General features: G+C 48.1%; 3 protein-coding genes and 1 long non-coding RNA gene across 5 annotated transcripts in view; 1 reads left to right on the forward strand and 3 right to left on the reverse strand.

The window, feature by feature from the left end:
- The window catches only part of eno3 (enolase 3, (beta, muscle)), a 7,468-nt gene extending 6,760 nt beyond the window's left edge, over positions 1-708 (reverse strand). The window contains exon 1 of one of the 2 annotated variants that reach the window (XM_057028019.1): positions 557-708. The gene's annotated coding sequence lies outside the window, so the exon portion shown is untranslated. The remainder of the gene's footprint in view (positions 1-556) is intronic. The other variant, XM_057028020.1, reaches the window with a different exon arrangement.
- A 735-nt stretch (positions 709-1,443) lies between these two features.
- pfn1 (profilin 1) lies at positions 1,444-3,901 on the reverse strand. The gene is made up of 4 exons (XM_057028056.1): positions 3,732-3,901; positions 3,392-3,524; positions 1,962-2,151; positions 1,444-1,850 (listed from the first exon to the last, which is right to left on the reverse strand). Exons 2-4 carry the CDS (start codon positions 3,521-3,523, stop codon positions 1,753-1,755), a joined length of 420 nt encoding a protein of 139 aa, XP_056884036.1. The 5' UTR covers position 3,524; positions 3,732-3,901; the 3' UTR covers positions 1,444-1,752.
- Positions 3,902-5,244: 1,343 nt separating this feature from the next.
- LOC130523083 (uncharacterized) lies at positions 5,245-6,958 on the forward strand. The gene is made up of 2 exons (XR_008949788.1): positions 5,245-6,026; positions 6,406-6,958. It is a non-coding gene; the product is annotated as an uncharacterized LOC130523083 (long non-coding RNA).
- Positions 6,482-9,934, reverse strand: slc25a11 (solute carrier family 25 member 11). The gene is made up of 9 exons (XM_057028034.1): positions 9,733-9,934; positions 8,285-8,437; positions 8,043-8,160; positions 7,849-7,937; positions 7,674-7,764; positions 7,458-7,548; positions 7,282-7,381; positions 7,149-7,200; positions 6,482-6,957 (listed from the first exon to the last, which is right to left on the reverse strand). Exons 1-9 carry the CDS (start codon positions 9,795-9,797, stop codon positions 6,802-6,804), a joined length of 915 nt encoding a protein of 304 aa, XP_056884014.1. The 5' UTR covers positions 9,798-9,934; the 3' UTR covers positions 6,482-6,801.

The raw sequence follows: 9,934 nt of genomic DNA on the forward strand, positions 1-9,934 counted from the left end.
AGTACTCATCAGTACTCATCAGTACTCCTCAGTACTCCTCAGTACTCCTCAGTACTCATCAGTACTCTCAGTACTCATCAGTACTCATCAGTACTCCTCAGTACTCATCAGTACTCTTCTCCTGCCTGATCCTTCTAGGGTTCTTGCTAAATCTAGTCTTGTCACTCCTGCTAACGCTTTTGAACAGCTAAGAGAAGCTAACCCTCCACTGCTACGGTAACACGCTAACAGCACCTGTGCTAACTTCTGTCGTTGTTGTAGCGTATGGAGCCAGAACGCAGCAGGTCCCATCATGCTGTTCTGCACGTGGACTTTGTGCTGTTTGTCAGACTTGTCGACCTTGACGAAGGTCAAAGCTCTGCGGGTCTCTGTCGTCACATCAGATATGAACCCGAGACGTTACAAGCAGGTAAATCTGGCATCGATCACCTTCAGCTTCACCTGTGGAAGCCATGCAAACTGTCTGTGCTCACTCTTTAAGCTGCACTGGGACGTAGAGGGGAACCAGAGTGGAATCAAACAGGATGTTGAGTTTATCAGCTGATCTGCAGCTCACCTGATCGCTGTTGTGTAGCAGGAGAGAAGTCTGTCCGTCTGTCCGTCTGACTGTCCGACTGAAGTGGAAAGTGTCCCTCTGCCAGCTTGCTGTCTTTTTATAGACACTCCCTAAAGGGGAGGAGGTTGCAGGAGACCAAGGGAGCGTCTGTGAAAGGCGGGACAGCCCAGAAACACACCAATCCCACCGTGCTGCTTCCATCCTACTGCTTCCATCTACTTTTCCAAAAGTCTGATGTTGGAAATGCTGCACTGCTTTTCTGAAATCTGAAACGTGTGACAAGTCCAACGTTGGTGCATTTGAATGTGTTTTTTATAACCGGTCTTCCAGAGACAACCCTCTGAGAATCACTTCATCAGCACAATCCAGGCTCCCTGAATGTTGCCTCCGTTGATGGGAACCAGAAGACCCAGACTTTAGGACTTCAGCATTCAAAAATGTAAACAACAAATGACAATAAGTCCAGAAAATGCTTCATAATGCAGAGTTCAGTAATCCAAAGGGATCCAAATCCCTGAAGAAACAACTGGAAATAATGTGTTGATTTTATGTCTTTTTGTTGTTTGTTTAATCAGTTCTTCTTTGCATGAACTAGTCAGACGGTCCCTAACTCAGGCATAAGGTCAAAGTTCAGCTGCAGATGAAACATTAGACTTTAACCTTTACACTCACCTTTAAGACACACACACACACACACACAGAGTAACCCTTCATGCAGCTAAATATAACTGCACATGGTGTGTGTGTGTGTGTGAGTGTGTGTCTTCATTCTTATTTTGGGACATTTAGAAGTCAAAGCGTTGGGAGAGCTGCTGCTGCAAAGGTTGCCAGTTCTAATCTCTGGCTGCTAGTTCCACTCCCCCCACAAAGAGACGGTCGAGAGCATCTTCTGAGATAACGTTTATTGTTCAGTGTGAGATATGTTTCCATGGAGACGGCATCTGGACACGTTTAAGCTGTAAAAAATGTAACACTGACTCACTGCTGCAGACTCCATTCACACTCACTCACTCGTTAACAGGGAAACACTTTGAATAATCCTAGAATTTTGCCTCCAATCAAAATAAGAACAAACGGAGGGAACATGGAGAAGTCGACACGCGGGGAGATGGCCGCCATCTTGGCTGGCAGCGTCAGGAGGAAACGGCCGCCGTCTCTTTTTCCTCTGGTGCGTCCCCGCAGACGGAGGAAGGGTCTCAGAATTTAACTGTCTTAAGGTACTGAACTGTTTTGAACAGCTTGTCGGCGACCTGGCCTCCCTGGGCGGTTGCGCTGCCCTTTACAATAACAAAAGCTGCACACACACACACACACACCACACACACACACACACACACACACACAGAAGGACAGTCGGTTAAACAAGCACATCTTCATTTAACATGCTAAAACAGTGTCGGCTCACTTTTTGTGGTCTTGCCAATGCTCAGGAAGAAGAGGTTTCCCTCACTGTTCTTCTGGGTCCTTAAGTTCATGATGTCTGAGCCTTCGAGATCCAGCTCGTCTTTGATCAACACGCATTTCTCACCCGCCACTCTGACGCCTTTTACAAACAATTCTTGGCGGTCACCTAACAGCTGCCTGAGTTCTTCCTCCTGTGAGGGGGACAGAGTGTTAGCAGCGACCCGTGGTGGACGACCCCACCGGGTCCCGGACGGGTTTTAGGGGACACAAATCAAAACAGGACTGTCCATCAGAGACAATCCAGTGGGATTAAAGTGAGGCAGCTTCAGGGCCGCCTCTTCTCCCTGAATGTTATTAAACTGGTTAATCTGGTTTGACACTGCACTGTTTCAGTGTTTGCACGCACGCACACACACACACACACACACACACACACACACACATCCTATTTGTGAAACAAAGTCCCTCAGTTGATATTGAGACCTCTTGTTAACTGGTTTTGCTGTAAATGTAAAAATCAGATCATAAAGTCAAACTTTCTAAATGAGGCTCAAACTCATCAGGGAGGAGAAAGAACGGGATGGGAAATCATTGATGACATCATGGCTGTGATCAGCACAGCAGCCTCCTGATTCTGCTCTGGTTCTTCATGCAGAGTCACACAAGAACATTCAAGAAGAATGTGTGAGACAAGTCAAGGCATGACACACACACACACACACACAGAAATATACTATATGGCACCATTTCCTCAAACCCTTCAGCCAGTCAAAAGAGTGTGTTGTGCTTTTGTGTGTGTGTGTGTGTGTGTGTGCGCGCGTGCAAACATGCATGTGTATGAGAGAGAGAGAGCGAGCGAGCGAGCGAGGGGGAAAGAAGAAGTGACAGTCTTCACTTCATGTATTCATCTCTCACAAGGTCCTTATAAGGTAGTTAAAGCCAACACTGCAACACTGAAAAACCGCAGAAACATCCTGAAACGTCGCACAAGTGCTGCAAACGTGAAACCAGCGTTCACGAGGGAACCGAAACACTCTTCAAAGAAGGAGCTTAGCTGAGGGAATTTATCTGAAGGGCTTGAAATAAAGGAAACATAGAAAAGCCCCAGAAAGCTGAAGGGTTCCTGCGTTAATGACAGTTCACCCTGTTAAAACAGAAGAAACCTCTCACTCTTTGGGAGTGTGCAGGAGACGTGCGTGGAAGCTCCGCCCATGTTGTCACAGGAGGAACAAGCTGTGCAACAATGTGAACACACCCATCACCCAGACAGGAAACAACCTGGTGCAACACTCAGCTCGCAGGTCCTGCACAGGCCTCAGGTGCTCGCGGCTCGACGGAACAATGCTGGGATCCAGTGTGTGTGTGTGTGTGTGTGTGTGCGTGTGTGCGTGTGTGTGTGTGTGTGTGTGTGCGTGTGTGTGTGTGTGTTACCTTAATATTGAACCCCTCCGATGTCGCCCACACAGATAGAGGTTCTCGACCCCAGATGGCGGCATGTTCGATGACCTGAGAGCCATCTGCGTCTTTTGAGGTCAAATTAGTGATGTATCCGTCCCAAGACATCCTGCTCAGTGACACACACACACACACACACACACACACACACAGAAACACGCGCGCACACACACACACAGAAACACGCGCACACACACACACACACACACAGAATGTGTAGGACAAAAAATTGTCAGAATCCATCAAACATTTTTCTTTTTGTGTGTATGTGTGTGACAGGGAGAGAGAGAGAGAGAGAGAGAGAGAGAGGGTTTACCTGTGCAGGAACTGCTGAATGTTTCCAGATGGATGTCAGGAGAGCCAGAAGTGTAGAAAGAAGGAAGACAACTTGTCTTTTATACTTGTGGCCACTCCCAACCTGTAGGCAGCCTCACTGTCAGCCAATGTCTCTCCATCACTCTCTCTCTCTCTCTCTCTCTCTACCTGGGAAGTAAAGAATCAGGAAGTGAACTCAGCCGTCAGTCAGGTTGAAGTCGTGTGTGTGTGTGTGGTGTGTGTGTGTTGGTGTGTGTGTGTGTGTGTGTGTGTGTGCGCAGCAGCACATGAAGCTCTTCCTGCTGACCTGTTTCAGGTCTCACTGATGCCTCCAGCGTGTTTCATGAACTCTCACATGTTGTTCTCTGACCTTTTGGTTCATTTTTGTCAAAAGTTTCCCCTTTTTTCTCTCACATCATTTTCAAATTTGTTGGCAGTTCTTTGTCAGGACTTCTCTCTCTCTCTCTCTCTCTCTCTCTCTCTCTCTCTCTCTCTCTCTCTCTCTCTCTCTCTCTCTCACACACACACACTCACACACACACACAGGTAAATAGTTGAGCCAGTTTGGACCTGTGTGTGTGATGATGAAGGTGGGACGTGTTGAAACCTGGCAGCTGTTCTGATGGTTGTCGGGACAGAAGCAGAGACGATCGGACCTGGAGTTAAAACTGCTGGTGGACGGGTGACCTCTGACCCTGGGGAAGAGCTGAAGAATTCACAGCCTGTGTGTGTGTGTGTGTTGTGTGTGTGTGTGTGTGTGTGTGTGTGTTTGGTGTGTGTGTGTTTGGTGTGTGTGTGTGTGTTTGGTGTGTGTGTGTGTTTTGTGTGTGTGTTTGGTTGTGTGTGTGTGTTGTGTGTGTGTTTTGGTGTGTGTGTGTTTGTGTGTGTGTGTTTTGTGTGTGTGTGTTGTGTGTGTGTGTTTTTGTGTGTGTGTGTGTTTTGGTGTGTGTGTGTGTTTGTGTGTGTGTGTGTGTTTTTGTGTGTGTTTTTTTGTTTTTTTTTTTTTTTTTTGTTTTTTTTTTTTTTTTTTTTGTGTGTTTTGGTGTGTGTGTTGTGTTTGGTGTGTGGTGTGTTTGTGTGTGTGTTTGGTTGTGTGTGTGTGTGTTTGGTGTGTGTGTGTTTGGTGTGTGTGTTTGGTGTGGTGTGTTTTGGTGTGTGGTGTGTTTGTGTGTGTGTGTGTTGGTGTGTGTGTGTTTGGTGTGTGTGTGTGTTGTGTGTGTGTGTGTGTGTGTGGTGTGTGTGTGTGTGTGTTTGGTGTGTGTGGTGTGTTTTGGTGTGTGTTTGGTGTGTGTGTGTGTTGTGTGTTTTGTGTGTGTGTGTGGTGTGTTTGTGTGTGTGTGTGTTTGTGTGTGTGTTTGGTGTGTGTGTTTGGTGTGTGTGTGTTTGGTGTGTGTGTTCCCTCAGGGTATGCATACTGTCAGTGATGTCTTGTAAAAACTTGTCAGTCACCACACCTACTCACAGGTTTGTCCTATCTTTATGAGGACTTTCACAGACCCGATCCCTTCCCCCAACACCGTCCCCCTGGCGCTGATCTCCACCTCAACCCAGCATATGTGATCCTGACTGTTGCATGTGGAAGAACGCTGATGCTGCAGCCCCCCCCCCACCAAGAGCCTAGCATGCTTAGCAGATAATGCTAATGCTGTCTCAGAGAGGCGTTGATGATGGACTAAAGGTCAGACGGTGACCTTTAGGGTCGCTCACTGCAGCTCTTCACATCAGCAGAAGTCTTTCATCCCTTCCTTTGTTCTTCTGACCCGTGCTCGTCCTGCACGTGTCGCCCGGACTAGTTTCTTCTTCAATGGTGAAAATATTTCATCACCTCTCATTCTAATTCATCTCGTACCACCTTGTTACTCGCCCAGCAACAAATATTTGAACTTGATAGCAAATGTTGTGCTCATGAACCTCTGCACCTCCATCATGGCCACCACGACCTCCAGGACAGACGAAAGTGGAAGCTGAAGAAGAGCCAAACGGAACTCTGTTTCTGAGTCAACATGAAAGACGTTAAAGGATGCCAGGAAGTGGTCTGTGTGTGTGTGAGAGAGCTTTGCCTTTTAAGGATACACACAGTTTTGTAAAACCTTACTGAAGATATCGGTTTTATGACTGTCAAAGGCCACGCCCACTTCCTGTCACAACTTTCCACTTCCTGAGACAGGCTTGCTTAGCGTCTCGTTGAGCAAAGCTGCTCTCTATTCCTACCAAGACATGAACAGTCAGAGGACAGTGGACATCATGATTCCTGTCTCAGGACTTGGTCCAGCTTGAGCATCTGCTGTGATTTCAGGTCCTGATTTGAGTGAATTCTTTGAGGTTTTGCCAACTGCATTTGTGTTCTACTTCATCCTTGTCCTCAAATATCAAGATTCAACTTCTAGAATTCATTTTCTGGGTAAATCGAAGCTCACCTGTCCAGAATCGTCAGACTTGCTGTCAGAAACGAGCAGAAAAGCCCAAAATCCCAAACTAACACCTGTGTAGTTGCACTTGAGTCTGTCAGTCAGCATAGTGGCCTGTAGAACCTTGTTTTCTCATACTTGTGCTTACGATCAAGATTTGCTATATTTATCTTTATAAGCACAATAAACATTCAAGAACTGGAAGAAAAACACGACTTCCTGTAGAAGAGCGTTTCTTCAAACTCTCATGAACTTCCTGTTTTACAGAAATGGAAAGAGAGCAGCTTTGAAGAGAACTTGTCTGAAGGTTCCGGCTCAGCTTGTTCAATGAATAACACACTCAGCGAGGCGACAGGACTTTATTCTTCCTGTGGTGTCCATGGTTACCAGACCATCTCACAAAATCTCTAAAAATAAGACTTAAACGTTCCCAGTGACATCAGTTTGATGTTGCAGCTGTATTTTACACTTTTTTTGTACAAAGTGTGTGTTCATCGTCGTTGTGTGCGTGTGTGTGTGTGTGTGTATTTATACCAGTGTGTATTAACAGTCCATCTATTACTGGAAACATTGAAATGATCTGAATATTAACATGAGGCTTCAGTCACCTCTGTGTCTGTGTGTGTGTGCGTGTGTGTGTGTGTGTGTGTGTGTGTGCGCGCGTTAGCGGTCCAGGATGTAGGTCTTGTACAGGCGGTTCATCTGCTCGAGGAAGATGAAGGTGAGGACGGTGTGCGGGCCGAGGCGAGCGTAATACGGCGTGAAGCCTTTCCAGAGAGAGAAGAAGCCCTCAGAGCGCACCACGCGCAGCAGCACCTCCTGGTGGACAATGGTGGGACAACAGAGGTGGGACTATTTTATTTACAGGGCAGGAATAGAAACAGCAATAAGATCGAAAAACTGTGTCAAACAACAGTGAAGAGGAAAGGAAATCTTTTGACAGAAATGATTTTATCCCCAAAATCAGCTGTAAGGATGAAACACCACAAAGTCACATGATCTTTACTCACCAAACCATTTTTGTACTCGGGCTTCCCGTCAATCATCCTCATATTCTGAATCCTAATAAACAAACAGGAAACACATGCATTACACTTCCTGCACGGACCGCTGCCCACCTGAGATCAGGAAGTGAGGTCTCACCTGGTCTTGACGATATCGACAGGCATCGATGCTGCCGTGGTAACCAGACCACTGATCATACTGGCACAGAAATGACAGAAGATGTCATCGTTGAAATATCCTGAGGGCATCAAACACAACATGGTCACCACTGTGCCATGTGCACGTGCGTGCACGTGCGTGGGTGCGCTGAGTACCTGAATCAAGCAGCGCCTGTTTGGACTGAGAGTAGGACGCGAGCTGAGCTGCGTTCACCACCACCGCTCGAGCCATGGTGGGGACACACCCCTACACAAACACACACAACATCCTGTCTTCGTTTGTTCAGCGAGTCAAATCCTGAACGAGCGTCAGCAAAGGTCCCATCTGTCCACGACGGAGGACGGGACGCTTTGCTCTGACGGCTTCCTCACCCTCCATAGCGTGGTCACGCCTTCTTCCCGGGTGATGCGAGCAAGTGCGTTGAAGACGTTGGTGTAGCCTCGTCTCTGATCTGCAGGGAGGCTGCACACACACAAGGGTGGGGTCAGCCTATCGGACCGTCAGTTAGCATCTGTCTGTCTGTCTGTCTGTCTGTCTGTGTCTCACCGTCCATCTGCAGTCATTCGGATCAGAGCCACCTCTGCTGGGGTGCCAATAAACGCTCCAGTGGCTCCCGCTGTCATACCGATCAGAGCCTGCAGAGGGAGACGCCGTTAGCATCGCTGAGCGGGGAGAGTACTGACAGCTTTAGCTAGCAGCACTTGCTAACATGTGGCAGCCATGTTGAATTGATGCGATACTTTGAGGATGAAGCTTGGTGGGCGGCCGTCACTTCCAGTCATCTTCTCAAACAGGATTGTGTAGATGCCCAGACGGGTGGTCGTGTAGGTCGCCTGGCGCAGGAGACCCGCGGACAGGCTGAGGAGAGGAAACAGGAAACAACCACAACCAGTGACACAACAGCAGGTCAGGGGTGGAGCCAAGATGTGAACGACGACTATTCCAGGTGATTAATGAGATGCTATGTCACATCTACAGTTACCCGGTATAGACGCCTCGGACGCCTTCGTTCTTCAGGATGGAGAAGAGAGCGTGGAAGCTGGTTCTGTACTCTCGAGCCTTCGTGCCCTGACCGCTGAGCTGCATCCTGTTCTTCACCAGGTCCAGCGGCTGCACGAACACCGTCGCACCCATCCTGCATAAAGACGGGGACAGAGACAGGTGGGCAGACGGCTGAGATCAGACTCACAGCGCCCCCTGCTGGGGAGGAAGAACAAGGCCAGAATAAACCACCACCAGAGCCACAAGATTTAAATGATGTGCAGTCAAGTGAATGCTTTGGTGGCTGAAGCATCCATAAATGATCAATCAAATCCACCCAATAACTGAAAATGTGCTCAGTCAGTCCAGCATAAAAGAAATAAAGAGTTCAACCCTAAAACAACCTTGAACGGTTTACTGTGAGTTTGTCATCCACTCAGTCACCCTGCCTTCTGGCTGAATCCATGTTTCCAGCCCTTTCCAGGACCATTGAGGGCACAAGCTGAACCCAACAGCTAGAGAAGGTCACGTGCACAGTCCTGGTTGAGTCGTGCACAGTCCTCAGAAGTTTTAGACTTTGGAGGGTCGTGACATTTAAAGGCCATCATTCCTCTGCTGTTGTGTCCCTTCTTACAGTGTGCACGCTACAGCGACTCTTCTGCTATTAACAACCTCGATCCAACACTGTAAAAAGACAAACACACGTAACATTTCTCACGTTCTGATCAGCAGCATGGGCACATTGGAGGGAATGGGCCTGGAACCGGCCACGGAGATGATGTTAGGTGACATATTTATCTGGATATTAACAAGCCATGACTGACTTTAGACTCATTGTCATCGACACTGCCCACTGAAATTCTACTCAAGGGTCCAAGTTCGCCACAACCCGAGGACTGAGCCCAGTAATCCGGATTATGTGACGTCACAATGCCGCTCTGACAGCTGGAAGAGGGGCCTCTGGTAGAGGAGCTGCAGAACCTTCAAACATGTCATGAGCACACAGCTACGTGCAGCTAACACTAGCTAACACCTGCTAACACCTGCTAACAGGGCTCCCTGGAGCAGCGTGACACTCAGCTGTCTTCACATTTAAAATACCAGATCGGCTCAAACATCGTCATAAGAGCGTTTCTTTAAATGATGACAACTCTCCTTTATTGTTATTATCATTCTATCTCATAAATAACTGTAACCAGAGATTCGTGAAAAGGGTCACGAGCTCAGTCAGAAAACATTGGCGGTGACGTCACAGCAGCAGCAGGCTCCAAGGATCGCTAGCTAACGGCTAACGGGGAGCTTCGACTGGCAGTTCCTGACAAAGACGAAACTATAATCGCGATTTCTTAACTGAAAACTCTCGCGGTCCGTGAGACCCAGGTGAAGGTTGTTTGCTAGGGTGTTAGCGCTCCATTAGCACGTTAGCATGCGTCTGGCTGCATCACCTACCCAGCCAAACCGCCAAACAGGAACTTGATGGCCTTTGGGGACGTTTTAGGCTTAGTGTCCGCCATGTTTCTACCGGTCGATCCCGCTGCTTGCCAGTCTGTGTGCCTCAGAGACAGGCGAGATTGCGGCTGTCCACCGGTACAGCAGCTGCAGCAGCCGGGCCAAGGTGACTCTGGTCGCTGGGACTTCCGGAATCACGCAG

The sequence above is a fragment of the Takifugu flavidus genome, chromosome 3 (genome assembly GCF_003711565.1).
Source record: "Takifugu flavidus isolate HTHZ2018 chromosome 3, ASM371156v2, whole genome shotgun sequence".
NCBI lineage: Eukaryota > Metazoa > Chordata > Actinopteri > Tetraodontiformes > Tetraodontidae > Takifugu > Takifugu flavidus.

Coding starts and splice junctions, on each gene's coding strand:
- pfn1 (XM_057028056.1), bottom strand. CDS start 3,523: ATGTCTTGGGACGGATACATCACTAATTTGACCTCAAAAGACGCAGAT. Junction 2,152..3,391: donor CGGAGGGGTTCAATATTAAG/GTAACACACACA, acceptor TCCCCCTCACAG/GAGGAAGAACTCAGGCAGCT. Junction 1,851..1,961: donor CATTGGCAAGACCACAAAAA/GTGAGCCGACAC, acceptor GTGTGTGTGCAG/CTTTTGTTATTGTAAAGGGC.
- slc25a11 (XM_057028034.1), bottom strand. CDS start 9,797: ATGGCGGACACTAAGCCTAAAACGTCCCCAAAGGCCATCAAGTTCCTG. Junction 7,382..7,457: donor ACAGGCGCTGCTTGATTCAG/GTACTCAGCGCA, acceptor TGATGCCCTCAG/GATATTTCAACGATGACATC. Junction 6,958..7,148: donor CCGAGTACAAAAATGGTTTG/GTGAGTAAAGAT, acceptor ATTGTCCACCAG/GAGGTGCTGCTGCGCGTGGT.